The 18,423-nt window shown below is 50.2% G+C and overlaps 1 protein-coding gene across 4 annotated transcripts in view; it reads right to left on the minus strand.

The window, feature by feature from the left end:
* DYM (dymeclin) overlaps positions 1 to 17,679 on the minus strand; it is a 300,303-nt gene extending 282,624 nt beyond the window's left edge. For all 4 annotated transcript variants that reach the window (XM_056138010.1, XM_056138009.1, XM_056138012.1 and 1 more), the window contains exon 1: positions 17,488 to 17,679. In XM_056138010.1, coding sequence (XP_055993985.1) covers positions 17,488 to 17,627 — 140 coding nt within the window. In that variant the 5' untranslated portion in view covers positions 17,628 to 17,679. The remainder of the gene's footprint in view (positions 1 to 17,487) is intronic.
* Between the last annotated feature and the right edge of the window lie 744 nt (positions 17,680 to 18,423).

Here is an 18,423-nt window from a genome sequence, read left to right on the forward strand (position 1 = left end):
CGGTGGAGGGAGGACTATATATGTACACACACACACACATGAAGCCAGTTTCAGGTTTTTCTTCTAGATTTCAAGAACGCCGCTGGTTCCCTGAGGACAAGCCGGCGAGGCTGAGGCTGCTGGGTTCCTGGCCACACTCGCGCTGCCCTCTCGCTCCTGTTGGGCTGCTGGTAAGGGACCGGCCTCACCCTCGACTCACCCTCTCCACATGCTCGAGCGCTCCCGTGGAAAACTCCCCAGGGCGGCCAACAACACAGCCGAATTATTCCCATCTCGTGGTGTTGAGGTCCCGCCACTGAGCGTGCCAACAGGCCTCAGGACAGAGTTCCGGGACTGGGCAGGGCAGTGGCAAGAGACGGGCAGAAGAGCCGCGGTGCCGTTAGGAGCTGGGCCTCACGGCGCAGGGGAGAAGCCGCCTAACGCAGCCGCGTGCTGCCCCGCACCTCTCCGGCTGCCCCGAGAGTCTGTAAGAGACTGATGGCATGGACAACGACGAGGAAGAGGAGACGGCGCTCGCCGCGCCTGAGCACAAGCTAACCACAGCCGCGCTCACACGGCTGCCTTAACCACGGCGGCCAAGGGTCACGCCACTCTGAGGCTGGATCAACCGCCAACTGACCACACGCAGGTGGACAACCTTTTCAATTCCAATTTAACCCCACTAAAATCACACCCTCACGAGCTCACGAGGAAAGAACATCAGCAGGAAGAACCGGGACCGTCCCTGCAACCATGAGCTTCACAGCTCAGCCACTTTCAAAACTCCCATTTGATTTTCTCGTGCGGCAAAGGGGCATCAAACACAAGGAAGACGAGCAGCTACCCCTTAGCTCCAGCCCAACCTCCGCTGCAATTTTAATTTATCTATTCCATCCACCAGACACTGACCATGGGAGCGTCCCTGGCTAGTATAAACATAGCTGTGAACATCTGTACACGTGTATGTTTCTGAGCTTGTCAAGTGACCTCCTTATCATAAACTCTAGGGCCACTTCTGGGTCAATGAGCAGTTCCGTTCTAATGAATACTGGGGAAAAAATCATTTCCAGATAAATCTGATGCATCACAATCCCATTAGAAGCGTCCGTATGTGGGGAGCCGGAGCATGGGCACAGCAGGGAAGGCACTCTCCTGGCCCAACCTACCCCAGCCCCATCCCTGGAGCCCCAGGGTCCCCGAGTGCAGAGCCTGGAGAGAGCCCAAAACCCAAAAAGAACAAGACAGTAGAAATGAGGGCCAGGAGGTCTGGGCCATGGAAGCCTGCCACAAAGGGGAGCGGGGGAGGGGAGGCAAGGGGGTCAGTTAGGACAGAGAAGGGACCACTATGACAATGACAGTTGGAAATGATCACTCTGGACAAGAACAGAGCACTGAAAGGAAGTAAAGGGAGATAAAAATGATAACCTTTCAATACCTGCATTGCTCACTAAATGCTCAAAAGGAGAGAGAGAAAGAGAGAGAGAGAGAGAGAGAGAGAGAGAGAGAGAGAAAGAGAGAGAGAGAGACTGCTACAGAAGTAGGCAGGTGGGGAGGTGGCAGGCGAGAGGGAAACTGGGGACATTAGTGGCAGGGAATGTGCACTGGTGAAGGGACGGTGTTGGAACATTGCATGAAACCCAATCATGAACAAACTGTGTCTCTCCCCAAGACTGAATTTTAAAAATTAAATGAATAAGTCACACCCTCAGCCAACAAACCCAGCGCTCTTGATATTCAGGAAAGCCTCGGTGGCAGTATGCAAGCACAAGGACACAGCGTTCCCCTGCAGAGGAAGTCGCAGAGGACTTCAGTCCTAACCATTAAAGTACCAGGCACTGCCACGTGGGCTCCCAGTGCCACCCACATCCTCTCATGGCACGAGCTGGCACTTCTGTGTGTGATGGTGCTGGGGTGGGGCACACCGGAAGCCCTGGGCAGAGAGGAACAGCAACCCTGGTGTGAGGTCTGAGGGACAGTCCTCGGCATAATACGTGACTCTGCGTGTCAGTAACTTCAAGAACAATAGGGGTGACACAAACACACAGAGCAGGTCTGGACCTTGAGCCAGGCGGATTTCACCAGGGTGCCTCAGACGGGAGCAGGGTCATCCCTGCACCTGCCCCCTAGGAATCCCCGCGGCCGCCAACTTCCAGAACCCAATGAGAGGCCCAGGTACACGGGACCAATGACAGCAAACTCCAGGCCTCAAGGGTAGGGGATGGGCCTGTCCTTCCCATATCCCCGCCCCGATGGGACCCTGGAGGCCAGGCCCACAAACTGCTCTGGCTGCTATTTAACCCATGATCCAGAGACTCACAAAAGAATCTCAGAATTCTGCAGCTTGCTGCAGAGATTTCTCCAAACCCTGGTTATCTAAAATTTTAGAATTCCAGGAACGTGTAGCCACAAAAGTGGCCACACGATAGATCATGATATTCATAACAAGCAATACAAAATAAAGCATCTAGCATCTGCCTGTTAGGCAGGCTTGAGTGGTGGCGGGAAAACTTAAAATAATTGTAGTGGGAAGGTGTAATGGTGGTGGGGCTGGTGTTGAAATATTGAATGTAATCCACTACTGTGAACAACTTTACAAAAAAAATTTTTTTTTAAATACAGAGCTGGGCAGCTGCAGCAGGAAAAGGTTTAGCTGATGTTAGATTGAAAACCGTGGACACTACTCTTCATTAGAAAAAGATGTCACTGGAGCAGCACCTTCCTCAGATGTCTCCGAATGCATCAGCCCAGTTTGAGAGGACACAGGAGACAGGAGGAACTGGCCTGGTTGTGACGCACAGCTAAGCCATGGGGCCATGAAGGGGGGGGGGGGGGAAAGCATGTAGGCTCTGAGCACACATGTCTTCATGTGTCACCAGAGTCAGGCATCAGCCTGCAGCGGTCCCAAACACACAAGCAAGCCAGAGAGAACAGAGACTCGTTCCATCAGGAGTTCAGGAATTCCAGTCTCCGCAACCAAAGGGGCCTATTCCCAATCACTGTCACAGAGGGAAATAGAGAGGCTGCCTAGGAAAGTGGAGTTCCCGGAAAGCCAAATGCTCACTGGACAGAACCGGTACCTGGAGGCCTGTCCTCTCCCTCATGGAGCCAATGGACAGAACCAGAAGAATCACGGGTGGGCCGTTAGCAATCTCTGCCCTTCGTGTCTCTGCCAACCCAACCGTCTCTTTCTTCATCTGTCCACACACTGGATTTTTAAGTGACATAAGAGGTACCTGCCACCAGGCCAGGGAGCAGACTCAAAAAGGGGAGGTTGGGGGGGGGAGAAGTCGAATAATATAAACATCAGAAAAGTTTACCAGGGGCCGGAGCGATAGTACAGCAGGGAGGGCATTTGCCTTGCATGCAGCCGACCCGGGTTCGATCCCCGACATGCCATATGGTTCCCTGAGCACTGCCAGATGTGACTCCTGAGTTCAGAGTCAAGAATAACCCCTGACCATCGACAGGTATAACCTCCTCCCCCCCCCCCCCAAAAAAAAAATAAAGAAAAAAAAAGGAAAAGTTCACCAAATGACTAAAAAACAACACTGCAGCTTAAAAATGACAAAAATTCAGAGTTCAGCAGGTAAGGCACTTGCCCTGCACACAGCCAACCCAGGTTCAGTCCCAGGGACCCCTTTTGGTCCCTGAACATCACTGGGTATAGCCACCAAATAAATAAACAAACAAAAACTATTCTTAGCATATTATAAAGTATAGACATGTTTCGATTCCCAAAGTAAACCATATTTTTAAAAATATTTTATCAGGGCAACCCCTGTAAGGTTCAGGAAGATCAGGGGCCTCTCCCAAGATGCTCAGCCTGCTGGCTCACTGATGGAGCAACCGGCTGGGTCCACTGGGGCCCCAGGGCTACACCCAGGGATGTGTGGAGGGTCGGTCAGTGCCAGGGATGGACTTTGAGGCCTTACACAAGGCAGACACGCTCTACCCCCCTCAGTCATTCACCCAGGTCCCAAATATTCTTAACTACATAGAGAAATCACTGGTTTTTAAAAACTAAGGCTGGGATAACACCTACAGTCAGAAGGAATTAATTCAAACTCCACCCATGCAGAATTTGGATTTGTCTGGCTATAACTGAATTGTCACAGTTTTGTTTTGTTTTAGTGTTTTGGGTTTTTTTGTCCCCACCCCCGCCCACTTTGTGACCACACCCAATGGTACTCAGGGCTTACTCTTGGCTCTTTGCTTAGGCGTCAACTCCTCATGGACTCATGGGACCAAATGGGATGTTGGGGACTGAACCTGGGTCGGCCATGTGCAAGGCAAGTGCCCTCCCCACTGCACTACCTCTCTGGCCCCTGATTTGTTTTTAGTTCCAAGTATTATAAGAAGAGAGAAGATAAAGTACTGTTTAACCTTCCACAAAACAAATGCATGTAAAGACTTCAACTTTCCACTTCTGAGTGTTTATGTGGAAATAAATTTGCTCATCAAATCCAACTTGCATGTGTAAAGTCCTACGTACTATTCAAAGTCCTTGCTAACAATGATTATCTCATTTGATTTTTTTTTTTAATTCCAAGAAGCTGGTTGAGAAACTAAGTGTATCTAGAGAAATAGAAACAGAAACCAAGGGAAAAGAAACTAATAGAAAAAGAAACTAAGGGATCCAGAGTGATAGTACAACGGGTAAGGGACTTTGCCTTGCGTGAGGCCGACTCAGATTTGATCACCCACATCCCATATGGTCCCCAGAGCCTTCCAGGAGTGATCCCTGAGTATAGAGCAAAGAGCAAGACCTGAGCACTGCCAGGTGTGGCCCAAAACCCAAAAAGAAAAAAAAATTAGATTAAAAATAAATAAAACTTTAAAATAGAAATTAAATAAATAAACTAAGTAACTCCTGCTTAAGACCACTCTCCACACGTTTGGACGAGCCTCACGCATGAAGGAACCGTCAGAGGAACCCAGGTGTGCGGGACCTGCGGCGTAGATCTCCAAGCCTGCTCGGATTGGGACTGGGCCTCCTCCACCCAGATCCCCCATCTTCCAGTATGTAGGCATCACACCCACCAACTGCCCCTGGCGCCATGTAATCCCATCAATGGCCAAGACCCAGAGACTATAAAACCCTGCTCCTGGAAGCACGTGGCCGCATTCGCGGCCAGGCAACATCTTATTATCTAATTCTTACTCTGGAGAACCTGGCAGGCTACCAAAAGAATCCTACCCACACAGCAGAGTCTGGCAAACTCCCTGTGGCGTATTCAATATGCCAAAAACCAGTAACAACGATGGGTCTCATTCTCCTGACCCTGAAAGAGCCTCGAATGTGGCACTTTCTAAAATCTCAGGGCTAGGACGAAGGGGACGTTATTGGTGCCTGCTCGAGGGAATCGATGAACAACAGGATGACAATGATACAGTGAAGTAACTCCTGAGCACCACTGGGTAGGACCCCCCCCAAAAAAAATAAAAATAAAAGTGCTGAAAGTCATGAACAAAAATATGTGAGTGATAAAGAACTAGAAGACAGAACTTGTTGGCTTGTTTGCTTTGGGGAGTTGGGAGGTCACACCAGCAGTGCTTAGGGTTTATTCCTGGCTCTGTGCTCAGCAATAATCAGGGAACCATCTAGGATGCTGGGGTGGAATCCACACCCTCCTTGTCTCCAGCACCTACACAGACTATTTTTTAAGTGCAGTAAGAAAAGTGGTAAAGGATAGGAGATTTTTTATAACTTACAAAATCCAAAGATGCAATTTCTTTAAGACTCTAATATATATACATACATACATATATATATATATTTGACGACCAAGCGGACGACAGTGATACAGTGATATATTACTGTATCACTGTCGTCCGCTTGGTCATCAAATTACTCGAGCGGGTGCCAGTAACGCCTCTATACCTCCCAGCCCAGAGATTTCAGCATCCTCTTCTCACTCGTCCTTCCTAATGGTGCTGCATTGGAGGCTCTTTCAGGGTCAAGGGAATGATACACATCATTGTTACTGTTTTTGGCATATTGAATACACCACGGGAGCTTGCCAGGCTCTGCTGTGCAGGCAGGATACTCTCAGTAGCTTGCCAGGTTCTCCCAGAAGGAGAACTAGACTAAAGAGGTCGCATACACGGCCACGCGCTTCTGGGAGTTTTGTTTTATAGTCTCTGGGTCTTGGTCATTGATGGGATTTCATGGCACCAGGGGCAGTTTGTGGGTGTAACACCTAGCTACTGGAAGATGGGGGATCTGGGTGGAGGAGGCCCAGTCCCGTTCCGATCCGAGCAGGCTTGGAGATCTCAGCCCCGGGTCCCGCATGCCTGGGTTCCTCTGCCAGTTCCTTCATGTGTGAGGCTCGTCTGAACGAGTGGAGAGTGGTCTCAGCATGGCTGTGGCTGGGTCCCAGAGGTCTTCAGCTGCCGGGGCTCTGCTCGGGCAGGGAGGGAAATTCAACCCACCCTCCTCCAAGAGACTCCAGTGAAGTTAGCCTGGCGCACGGGCAGGAGACTGTGTGTGTGTGTGTGTGTGTGTGTGTGTGTGTGTGTGTGTGTGTGTCCCCAATTCACAGCTTTGGGGTCATTTAAGAATGAATTTATTGATAATAATAATAAAAGCACCCCATATGCTGACAGCAGTGAAGAAACCTGGCCAGCGGGCACCACAACACCCGAACACCCGGAGAACTCTCTGGCCCCCATACCGAGCCAATATCGGCGGAGGTCCCAGACGGGGCAGGTGCAGTCTCCCCACTTTCTCCAGATGGAATCCTGTTGACCATGAGCTTCTACAAGCATGGCTCCGGTATGTGGGTACCAGGACTATTCTTCCAAACCCGACCTTTCCTGATATGCAAAGTGAGGAATTGAAAGTAAAAGATCTAGCGCCTGTCCCTGGAAGGCAGGCTTGAATGGTGGTGGGAAAACTCAAGCAAAATACAATGCCCAACAGAAATGCATCTGGACTGTGCATTAAACTACAGCACCACGCTACCCCAGGAGGGGAAGGGTGCTTGTCCCTCCGCCCCCTAGCGGCAGTGGCATGGTGGCCACCATCTTTCCGCGCCTAATGGACAGCCAGGGTATGAGACTGCAGTGACGAGGCACACAAGACATCATGGGATGGGGGTAGAACCGGCCCTTCTCCCCACCCTGATAAGGCCCCAAGTCGCTGCCCACCAACACCTCCTCCGGCTCCTGAACAGTCATGATCCCAGAGGCACACAAACCAATCTCGGATACCACCAGCTTTTAGCAGAAACGCATCTGGACTGTGCATTAAACTATGACACCGTGCCACCCCAAGAGGGAAAGGGTATTTGTCCCTCCACCTTTTCCCCCTGGTGGCAGTGTCATCGTGGCCACCATCTTTCTGAGCCTAATGGACAGCCGGGTATGAGACTGCAGTGATGAGGCACATGGGGTCTCATGGGATGGGGGGTGGAACTGGCCCTAGTCCCTGCCCTGACAAGGCCTCGAGCTGCCACCCACGAACGTCTCCTCCGGCTCCTGAATGACCACGATCCCAGAGGCACACAAACCAATCTCAGAACACAGCAGCTTTTGGCAGTAATCCCTCTAGACTTATTATTAAAATATCAGAAATCCAAAATCACATGGCCACTATAGTGGCCGCCTGACATCATAGGCTCTTCATAATCAGCAATAGAAAACAAATGATCTAATGATGTCTTTTTGGCAGGTTCGATTGTTAGGGAAAATTCCAAATAATAATGGTGGGTCTTTTGTTGTAATATTGAATATGATCAAAGTCGAGAGAGAGTAAAGTGGAAATCTGCCACGCAGGCAGGGGGAGGGGCGGGAGGGGGGTAGACTGGGGTTCTTGGTGGTAGAAAATGTGTACTGGTGAAGGGATGGGTGTTTGATCATTGTATGACCGACGGAGACTTAAACTGAAAGGCTTTGTGACTGTTCTCACGAAGAGTCAATAAATAAAAATTTTTAAAAAAGCATCCCATATGCTATAGGAATCCCAACCGTGCAGGGTAATAAATTCAGAGCCTATGTGATCTCTCCCCGCCCTCCCTTCCTCCCTTCTCCCTTTCTGCTGCTGGTTGTTGCAGCAGCTGTGGTCACAGTCCCTGCATCTTTCAGGAGATGCCAGCAGGCTCACACTCTTCAGCCCTGGTCTCCCCTCACTGGGGGACAGCTGGCTGGAAGCCAGGCTCTGTGCAGGTGGGGCGCTGGGCTCCAGGCCGGCACTGAGCCATTTTCTCACTGAAAGCAGGCAGACACAAAGTTGGCGGGCAGAAATTACACATAATCCCTAAACACAGATTTGCTGAGCCTTTAAAGTAACGCTAAGATTCAAACAACACTGAAAATGCCCAAGTTCATTTCGCTGAAAATCTGGCCCGAAAGCCATGTCTGCGGTGACACGTGTGCGATGCCCAGGTCACTGCTAGTCCACACAAAATGCTCTCTGAAAAATCACGTGTGCCTGAGAAAGCCCAAGAAGTGCCGCTTCAGAAAAACATGGAAGCACTTCTGGAGACTTTTGACTCCTTACCTTAGCAAAGAGAGGATTACAGACACAATTCACAACACTAACGAGAATCAGCCCAGTCTACGTGTGGGAATGCAGAGACCAGAAACAGTACAGAAGGGGGGCACCTGTCAACCTGGGTTCAACCCCCAGAATCCTATATGGTCCCCCAGCACAGAACCAGAAGTCAGCCCTGAGCACCTCTGGAAATGGCACCCTAAAAAAAATTTTCTAAGTGTGGGAATTCTAACGTTTTTAAAGAGTCAGAACCAGATGTTGTAATAGAACCAGAACTAGGGTTTTAACAGAACCAGAACCCGATGTTTTAATAGAACCATGCTGGTTCTTTTTCTCCCCTTTCAAACTTCTGATTTAAGGGCTTATTCACCACCCTGGGCAAAGTCAAGACCTTCTAAAGTCATTTTGCAAAGAAAGCTCTACATGACAGGACAGGAAAAGGAGGTCTGGGTTCAAGACGCAGAAGCTGGACTCCTTTTGGTCCCTCAGTTTGAGAAAGTAGGGATGCCAAGGAAACTGACTCCCTGATTTATTCCCTTCGTAGAATGGTCTGGTACACCGTCGGGTAGCTGTCCAGGCAAATCTCAGATAAAAGAACCCGGCGAGCGTCACAGGATGGTTTAGTAGCTCTCGGGCTGAGCAGACAGCTTCCACTTGAAAAGTCCTAGTAAAAAATCCATCTAATAAAAGCTCTATGAAGCATGCCAAAGAGAACAAAAACATAGAGGCAGAGGCAGGTATTAAAGCATCCTGGAAAAAAATCTGATTTTTACAATCACTTAATTGTTTCTGTTGGTTAAAAGCGGTGGCCTAACTCAGTACATCTCTCTTCCTATTTCTCAGCAGGGGAGAAGAGACCAAGGGACTCAAGGGACAGAGACAGTGCACCTCACTTACACCAAGATGCGACACCACACCTGTCACTGGGAAACACCACGTACAAAGAGAGCATGATATTTCAGAGGCCAGAGCTGCAGTACTGTGGGTGGGGTGCGCCATGCATGTAACTGACCCAGGTTTGATCCTCAGCACTCGTATGGCTCGCCATGCCCTGCCAGGAGTAATTCCTGAGTACAAGGCCAGGAGTTAACCCCTGAGCAATGCTGGATGTGACCCAATAAAAACAAAAACAAAAGAGATAGTACTGATTTCACTACAAATAATGGCATGTAAACATCCAGTGCTTTGAAAATATGAGTATATAATCTGGTGATTCTGTATGTATATATGTGACTCTGTGTGTGGGGGGGGTGAATGTGCTTGCTTTGGAAATGTGAATATGAAATCTGGTAACTGTGTGTTTGACTGGTGACTGTGTGTATGAATGTGTGTGTGTGTGTAGCTATATGTATATGATTGTGTACATATGTGTACTTGCTTTGAAAATGTGAATATACAATCTGGTGATTGTGTATGTGTGTGTGTATATAGCTTTATGTGTATGAGACTGTGTGTACCTGCTTTGAAAGCATGAATATACAATCTGGTGCCTCTGTGTGTGTGTGTGTGTGTGTGTGTGCGCGCGCGTGTATGTGTGTGTGTATGTGTATGTGAGTGACATTCCGGCCCAACCTGGTACTTCTTGTCTCTCGGGTCCCCCTCTACCGTCAGCCATAATCTGGGTGAGGTCTGTGACTCCCTGCTTCCAGATGGAGACTGTGTAGCACGTCAAGCTTCCAGATGGAGACCGTGTAACCTGACTGTGTAGCATATGTACATGCTGTGTAGCGCGTACATATGTTCTATGTAGCATGACAGGCTTCCTCCCGCAGCAACATAAGTCTGGCTGACCACTGAGCCTCTCCGGGAGCAAGCTGGAGGCTCAGCACAGCCTCCCAGGCCTCTGTCCCCTGGCGAAGGGTCGACTACTGACACCTGTCTCCAGACTCGATATGAGACCCCAACGAGAATGCGCGCCCTGGCCAGGCCAGCCCAGCTCAGGGACAGGGAACGGTCAACGGCGTGCTGAGTTATCGGGGTACTCCTGACGGTGCTCGGGAGACCATATGGGATCAAAATCACGGGATCGAAAGCGCCTGCAAGGCAAGTGCCCTCCCTGCTGTCCTATCACTCCAGCCCCACACATGAGCGACTTTTCAAAGGCAAAATCACAGAAACAGAAAGTAGAAGGAGGGCGCAGGGGAAGGAACAAACAGTGCTGACGGCTGCACCACGCTCCGATGGACTTCAGCCCCTGCACTCAGAAACGGCCGGTCAGGATTCTGTCACCACCAGGAAAGAAATCACATGTCGTGTGTTCTTCAGGCCCACGTTCACCCTTGCACACGAAACTCACTTGCTTCTCTCGACTTCCTCTTCGCTTGCTTGCTGACTTTTTCTCCCAAGCTCATGCTCCTTCCTGAACATATCTCCTTCCCTCTCCCCTCGCATCTTTCCAAATAAGTTCTGTTCAGTAAACACTATCTTGCTTCACTAAGAAAAAAAAATAAAGGAGTAAAGGCCCTCCCGTTGATCGTCGATTTGCTCGAGTGGGCCCAGTAACGTCTCCATTGGAGACTTTGTTGTTACTGTGTCTGGCATATCGAATACTCTCGGTAGCTTGCCGGGCTCTCCGAGAGGGGCGGAGGAATCGAACTCGGGTCGGCCATGTTGGCCGCTTGTAAGGCAAATGCCCTGCCCGCTGTGCTACCGTACAAGAGGGGAGCTACTAAGGTAGATCAGGCTAGGCTCTATTCCCAGTGCTCACCTCCGGAACACCAAGTGGAATGAAACCCTGGGCCGCAACGAGAGCCCGGGGTGGCTGCTCTCCCCGCTCACTGCTCCGCCCCATTGGCCTTTCCCTTCCTCCGACCCGTTCCCACTGCATGTGGCACATGTCCCCAGAAACGCAGGACTCCTGTCTCCACAGAGGCTGCTCCACAGAGGCTGCTCCACAGAGCCCCCACCAACTGCCAATGCAACCCCAGGATGGAATGCACGGAGGCAGCGGCCTGAGCGTTGGGCATGTTTCCGAGAGACCCTCTGTCTGAAGAGACCACCGCGGCACCTGTGGCCTGTCCCTCCTGTCACCCACTCTGCTCTCTCCACCCCCCATGCCAGTTTCTGGAATGTCCCATACACTCTATGCACCGCACACAGGTATGTACCAAACACTGTACACCTGCAGGTATGTTTCGGGTTTAGATTTGGGCCTTCTTCAGGGGTGCTCAGCGGTTACTCCTGGCTCAGTGCTCAGGAGCAAGCCCTGGCGGAGTTTGGGGGAGACCACATGTGGTAGCAGGGCATCGAACCATCCCTCTCCTTGTATTCTCACTTGTTGGTGCCTGAGAGGCAGAAGCCCACCAGAGGCAGAGGGCAAGAGGGGGTACGAAGGACAGGACACACGCGCCCCGGGAAGGTGCACAGTCCCCAGCACTACCAGGGACGGCCTCGAGCTGAGTCAGGAGAGGCCCCTGAGCACCGCCAGGTGTGGCCCAACAACAACAGCAACAATGAATTATTATTATCCCAGCCCTGCACACGGGCCTGAGCACCGCCGGGCATAGCCCCTGAGCACAGAGCCAGGAGCGGCCCCTAAGAACCAACAGGGATGGGCCCTGGGCACCACTGGGTGTGGACCCAAGCACCACCAGAATAGCACTGTAGCACTGTCCTCCCGTTGTTCATCGATTTGCTCGAGCGGGCCCAGTAACGTCTCCGTTGTGAGATTTGTTGTTACTGTGTTTGGCATATCGGATATGTCACGGGGAGCTTGCCAGGCTTTGCCGTGCGGTACCTTAGGAAGCTGAAAAAACATCCACCTGAAAGGTGAGCCATGGTCACCCCACCGGCTGTCACCGTCACTTTGGCCTCCTTTGTGCCGCCATGGGTTTAAAGGTTCAGAGTGAACATGGGAGTCTCTGCCACTCCAAGAAACGAGTTTTGATGAGTCTGTGTTTACGTGGCTGTGCCGTGGTGGCTTTCCTGCCTTCCTGGAGCGCCACCTAGTGCTCAGCACACAGAATACAATTTGCACCAGGCGGTCCAGAGTCCCCGGACAGAGAAGCCTGTATCCACAGGGTCCCTGCCGTGCACAGCCAACTGCAGAATACCCCAACACAGCAGAGGTCTCCCAGGCACCACCACGGGTGATTCCCGAACACAGGGCCGGGAGGGAGCCCTGAACACCAGCATCGGGTCTCCAAGCAAAACAACACGAAGAATAGAGTACAAACACAAAGACAAACATTACCGTACTTAGTACCAACTAATATTTTTGGGGGGTAGGGGTAAGACATACTCACTGGTACTCAGGGATCACTGACAGTTCTCAGGGAACAATATGGGGTGCCAGAGATCAAACCTGCACCTGCCGTGTGCACGGCAAATGCCCTGCCCGCTGGACTATCACTCCAGCCCCTGCTCATCACCCTTAAGCGTTCAAATCTTTCAAATATCCCAAAGCGAAAGACACCGGTCCCCAGGGGGTTTGGGGAGGATCCTCACCTCAAATGTGGGGCGCTTTCTGTTGGTGAGCTTAAGCAAGGTAGACTGCTGGAGTGCTGCTACATAATTTTTCTGTTTCCAAAAAAGAGACAGCTGAAACCCAAGCCCAAAAATTTTTAAGTCTACAACTGTACCTCATGGTGTTTCACTAATAAAAAATTTTAAATAATAAATAAATAAATAAATAAAATGCCAGTAAGAGAGAACAGAGAGAGAGAGAGAGAATGCTGTACTAGCAATAGTAGAACAGCAAGAGGAGCACTTGCCTTACAGATGGCTGGCCTGGGCTTGATGCCTGGCATCCCATATGGTCCCAGAAGTCCCATGAGGAGTGATCTCTGAGCACAGAGCCAGGAGTAAGCCCCAAGCACCAACAGATATGCCTCCCCTCAAAATATAAATAAACAGGAAAAAAATTTAAATAGAGCAGTTAAGTTTGAGAACCTTTGCTCCCTTCAAAAACTGAAAAAATGCTTTGACCAAAGGTGCTCAACAGAAACCTATGGGGTCCGCGGTCTGAGTCCCCTGTTTTCTAACAGGCGCAGCTTTCTAACTTTCTAACAGGAATCCATGGTCAGACTCTCGGGCTGAAGCCCCCCAAGGCCCTGAGCAGCTGGCCCTGAAGCCCTCGAGACTCACCCTCCTCCCAGTCGCACTCAACCTCTCACTGTGTTTCTAACGTGCAGCCAGCCCAGAGCCAAGAAAGAACAGAAGTCGGTCACCCGGCTCCACGCCCCTCGCAGGGCACAGAGAGGCTGGTCCCTGCCGCTCCCAGACGGCAAGGGCCTGGTCAGCCTGATGCAGGGCTGTTCTAATCAGAAAGGATGAGGAGCACCAAGGGTCCCCATCACGTAACCAACAGGGAGAGCAGGACTCACGGAAGTGTGCATTCCACACCGTTACCTACCCACAGGGCAGACTTCCTACTCACAGGCATGCATGACCCTCATGAAGCATATATTGGAACCTGAATGCCCCGTAACGATGGTATTAGCAAGCGGGCCGCGGGAAGGGTGAGGTCACCCATCTGGGGCCCTCCTATGTGGGCCTGTGAAACAGGGGGCTGGTGGCTTCCTCCCCACTTCTACCACAGGAGGACATGGCTAGTGCCAGCAAGAATGCAGGACAGTCTTTAGCCCCAGCCAGCCAGTGACATGACCTGGGTGAGTCGACTGTGCACTGTGACCAGAGAACTCCTGTCGCTCGCCACAGAGGCGGAGCAGATGGGCCTTGAAAGGAGCAAGGAGGGCTCTGCCTTGCATGCAGCCAATGAGGGTTCAATTCCCGGCACCGCAGAGGGTCCCCGAGGCCGGCCAGGAGCCCTGAGCACTAGCAGGTGTGGCCCAAAATACAAACAAAAAAACAAGACATGGCATCAGTGTGTCACTGTAGAAGATTAAGAGCACCTACAGGAGGTTCTCGGAAAGAGATGCTATCCCAGGAGCAGATATCCAAACGATAGACTCTCACTCGGGATGAAAGAGGGCCTGCGAGGTAGCACAGAGACCGTGTGTGCTGCCTGGCAGGTGAGAGGCCCAGGTCCGAGCCCCAGTTCGGCCTGGTCCCTGAGTATTCCCAAGTGCTGAGCTAAGCACTGCAGGGTGTGTCCCCAACCAAAGCCACCTGGAAAGGGATGAGGCGCCCATGCACACCAGTGTCCGAGGGTGGACACCAGCAGGAGACCACAAGCCTGTCCAGCACAGTAAAACTGATCACAACTCTAAGTTTTTAAGCTAGGTGTTAAGTATGTAGAAATTCAATAGTCACTTCTAGTCACCATCATTAATGTATGTCTACCCACTTAGAATTAAGAAAGTAGGGGCCAGGGAGACAATTGAGGAGGTAAGGTGCTTGCCTAGCGTGCAGACCCTGGTTTATCTTCCTGGTCCCCTGAGCACTTCCAGGAGTGAGTCCTGAGCATCAACAGGTATGCCCCCCTCCCCAGCAAAACAAACAAGCAAGAAGGACTGGAACAGTGGGGAAGGCACTTGCCTTGCACATGGCCAACCTGAGTTCCATCCTCAGCACCCCATATGGTCCCCCAAGCCCGCCAGAAGTGATCCCCTAGCACAGAGCCAGGAGTAGCCCTGACCATGGCCAGTGTGACCTGACCCAAAAACAAGAGAAGAGAGAGAGAGAGATCAATTTTTCACACAGTGACAAAGGTTAGAGTCTAAAAAATGTGTTAAACTGACAAAAGTATAGGAAAACAGACATTCTCAAATCTCATATACTGCCGGTAGGAATAGTTGATACAACTTCAATGGAACACAGTTTGGTGATACATACAAAAGTTGGGTTGGAGCAATAGCACAGCGGGTAGGGCGTTTGCCTTGCAAGCAGCCAACATGGCCAACCCGAGTTCAATTCCTCCGCCCCTCTCGGAGAGCCCGGCAAGCTACCAAGAGTATCTTGCCCGCACGGCAAAGCCTGGCAAGCTATCCGTGATGTATTCGATATGCCAAACACAGTAACAAGTCTCACGATGGAGACGTTACTGGGCCCACTCGAGCAAATCGATGAACAAGGGGAAGACAGTGACAGTGACAGTGATACAAAAGTTACAAATGCAATTATTTTTTAGGTTTTTAGGTCACACCTGGCAATGCTCAGGGGTTACTCCTGGCTCTGCAATCAGGAATTACTCCAGTGGTACTGGGGAAACCATTAGGGATGCCAGGGATCAAACCCAGGTGGGTCGCATGCAAGGCCCACAAATGCAATTGTTAATTGCTTTAACACAACAACTGCAATAAAAGTAATTTATATTAAGAGTTATATCTGTATGCATGTGAAATATTATGCAGGACACTCTTATAACAAAAGGCTGTAAACACTCTAAATATCCACCAAACAAAAACTGACTATGTACGTTTAAGAGCCACCAAAAAGAACAAGGCAGCTGCCACAGTAGAAATGACATCTGCATCTGTACGTTCACTGAGCACTGTTCACAATAGCCAGAATCTGGAAACAACCCAAGTGCCCGAGAACAGAAGACTGGTTAAAGAGAATCTGGTACATCTACATAATGGAATACTATGCAGCTGATAGGAAAGATGAAGTCATGAAATTTGCTTATAAGTGGATGGACATGGAGAGTATCATGCTAAGTGAATTGAGTCAGAAAGAGAGGGACAGACATAAAATGCCTGCACTCATTTATGGAATATAAAATAAGACTGACACCACGACAGTAGACACAAGGGGCTGGAGCAATAGCACAGTGGGTAGGGCATTTGCCTTGCATGTGGCTGACCCGGGGTTCGATTCCAGCACCCCATATGGTTCCCCCAAGCACTGCCAGGCGTAATTCCTGAGTGCATGAGCCAAGAGTAACCTCTGTGTATCGCTGGTGCGATCCAAAAACAAAAAGAGACAGTAGACACAAGGGCCAAAAAGATTGCTCCACAGTTAGAAGCCTGCCCCATGAGCTGAAGGAGAAGGCAGCTGGGGTAGAGAAGGGATCACTAAGTCAATGATGGTTGGAGGGATCACTCGGGATGGGAGATGTGCGGTGAAAGTTGATAAAGAACCAAACATGATGGTCTCTCAGTGTCTGTATTGCAAATCATGATGCCCAGAAGTAGAGAGAGAGTATGGGGGAAACTGTCTGCCATAGAGTCAAGGGGGTAGTCTGGGGGGGGGGGGAGGTGGGAAATACTGGGGACACTGATGCTGAAAAATGTGCCACTGGTGGAGGGATGGGTGTTCTATCACTGTATGGCTGAAACTCAATAACAAAAGTTTTGTAACTATGTCTCACAGTGATTCATTAAAAAAAATTTTTTTAATTAAAAAAGAATAAGGCAGTTGCATATATACTTGTGCACAGAAGGCCGTTTACTGCACCCTGGGGCAGGGGAGAAACAGGATACATACTCAGACAACTCAGTCTATACGAGATACCTTTAAGATACCCTTAAGGGGCTGGAGTGATAGCACAGCAGTAGGGCGTTTGCCTTGAGCGCAGCCAGCCCAGCCGAGCAGGGTTCGATTCCTCCACCTCTCTCGGAGAGCCTGGCAAGCTACCGAGAGTATTCAATATGCCAAACACAGTAACAAGAAGTCTCACAATGGAGACGTTACTGGGCCCGCTCGAGCAAACTGATGAACATCGGGAGGACAGTGTTTGTTTGTTGTTTGTAAGGAACTTCAAACTTTCTTCAGAAGCATTCAAAGGTTATCAGAAATCACTTCTGGGAAAGAAGGAAGCTGAGTGACAGGAGAGAAAGAGAATAATTTCATTCTTGCTATTTAGACTTTGTGGATTTTTTCTTTTCTTACATGAAAGACAAAGAGACCAGATGGACAGAGAGACAGAAGAGAGTATTTCCAAGTATCTGGTCCCAGGCAGAGGGATTGGCTGGACAGCAGGCAGGAAGCTTGCCTCACACACGGCCAACGCGGGTTCAACCCCTGGCAGCCCTGCGACACCCCGAGCCCTGCCAGGGGTGACTACCCCTAAACGCAGGCGGGTGGAGCCCCCAACAAGCTCCTGTTCCCAGTCACCATCCCACATTGGTCCCGACGACTCTCTCTGGGTTTCAACCCGGTCAAGCTCTTACCTGCTGGTAGGCGCAGGGAAAGAAAATGAGAGAAGCTGATTCCAGAATGGATCATTCTCAGAGACAGACTCTGTTCCTGAGAGCTTTTTTAAGTACTCATTTTTCGGAAGATCACTGATTCTGCTGCTGTTCGAGCCCATCTTCTACTGTGATAAATGACTTCTCTTTAAACCTTCATTTCCACAAGACAACCTGCAGTGAAGAAAAAAGAAATTCAGTCAAAGCCATTACCAGAGGATGGAGTGATAGTACAGCAGGTAGGACATTTGCCTTGCATGCGGCTGACCCGGGTTTGATCCCCAGCATCCCATATGGTCCCCTGAGCACCGCCAGGAGTAATTCCTGAGTGCAAAAACAGGAGTAACCCTTGTGCATCACCAAGGTGTAACCAAAAAAAAAAAAATTACCACCAGGACCAGAGAAACAGTACAGCGGTAAGGTGTTTGCCTTGCACACGGCTGACCCAGTATCAATCCCCAGCACCCCCAATGGTCCCCCGAAGTGGCCCCTGAGCATCGCAGGGTGTGACCCCAAAACAAACAAACAAACAGAAACCATCATCTCCCTTTTGTCCACCCTTGACCTAAATGTAAAAGAGCTACAAACTTTTACTAAAAGAAGTCACACTTCTCTTTATTTTTAAACATGGCAACTTAACAGTCTGAAACCTGGAGCTGCGGAGAGAGCTCAGTGGGTTGGAGTATGTGCTCTGCAGCCCAAAAGCCTAAGTCTGACCCCCACCCTCCCACAGACCGAGTCCTGAGTCCCCGAGTCCCACCCAGGGAGCAGCCCCTAAGCATCACCGCCAAGTGTGACCCAAGTACAAAAGGGTGAAAAATATATGTATATATTAAATCTTCATCTTCCATAGTAAGAAGAAAGCCAAAAACCACCTCAAATGATAACCCGAAAACAAAAAGTGTGTTATCATCCACA

The sequence above is a fragment of the Sorex fumeus genome, unplaced genomic scaffold, assembly GCF_029834395.1.
Source record: "Sorex fumeus unplaced genomic scaffold, SorFum_2.1 ptg000128l, whole genome shotgun sequence".
NCBI lineage: Eukaryota > Metazoa > Chordata > Mammalia > Eulipotyphla > Soricidae > Sorex > Sorex fumeus.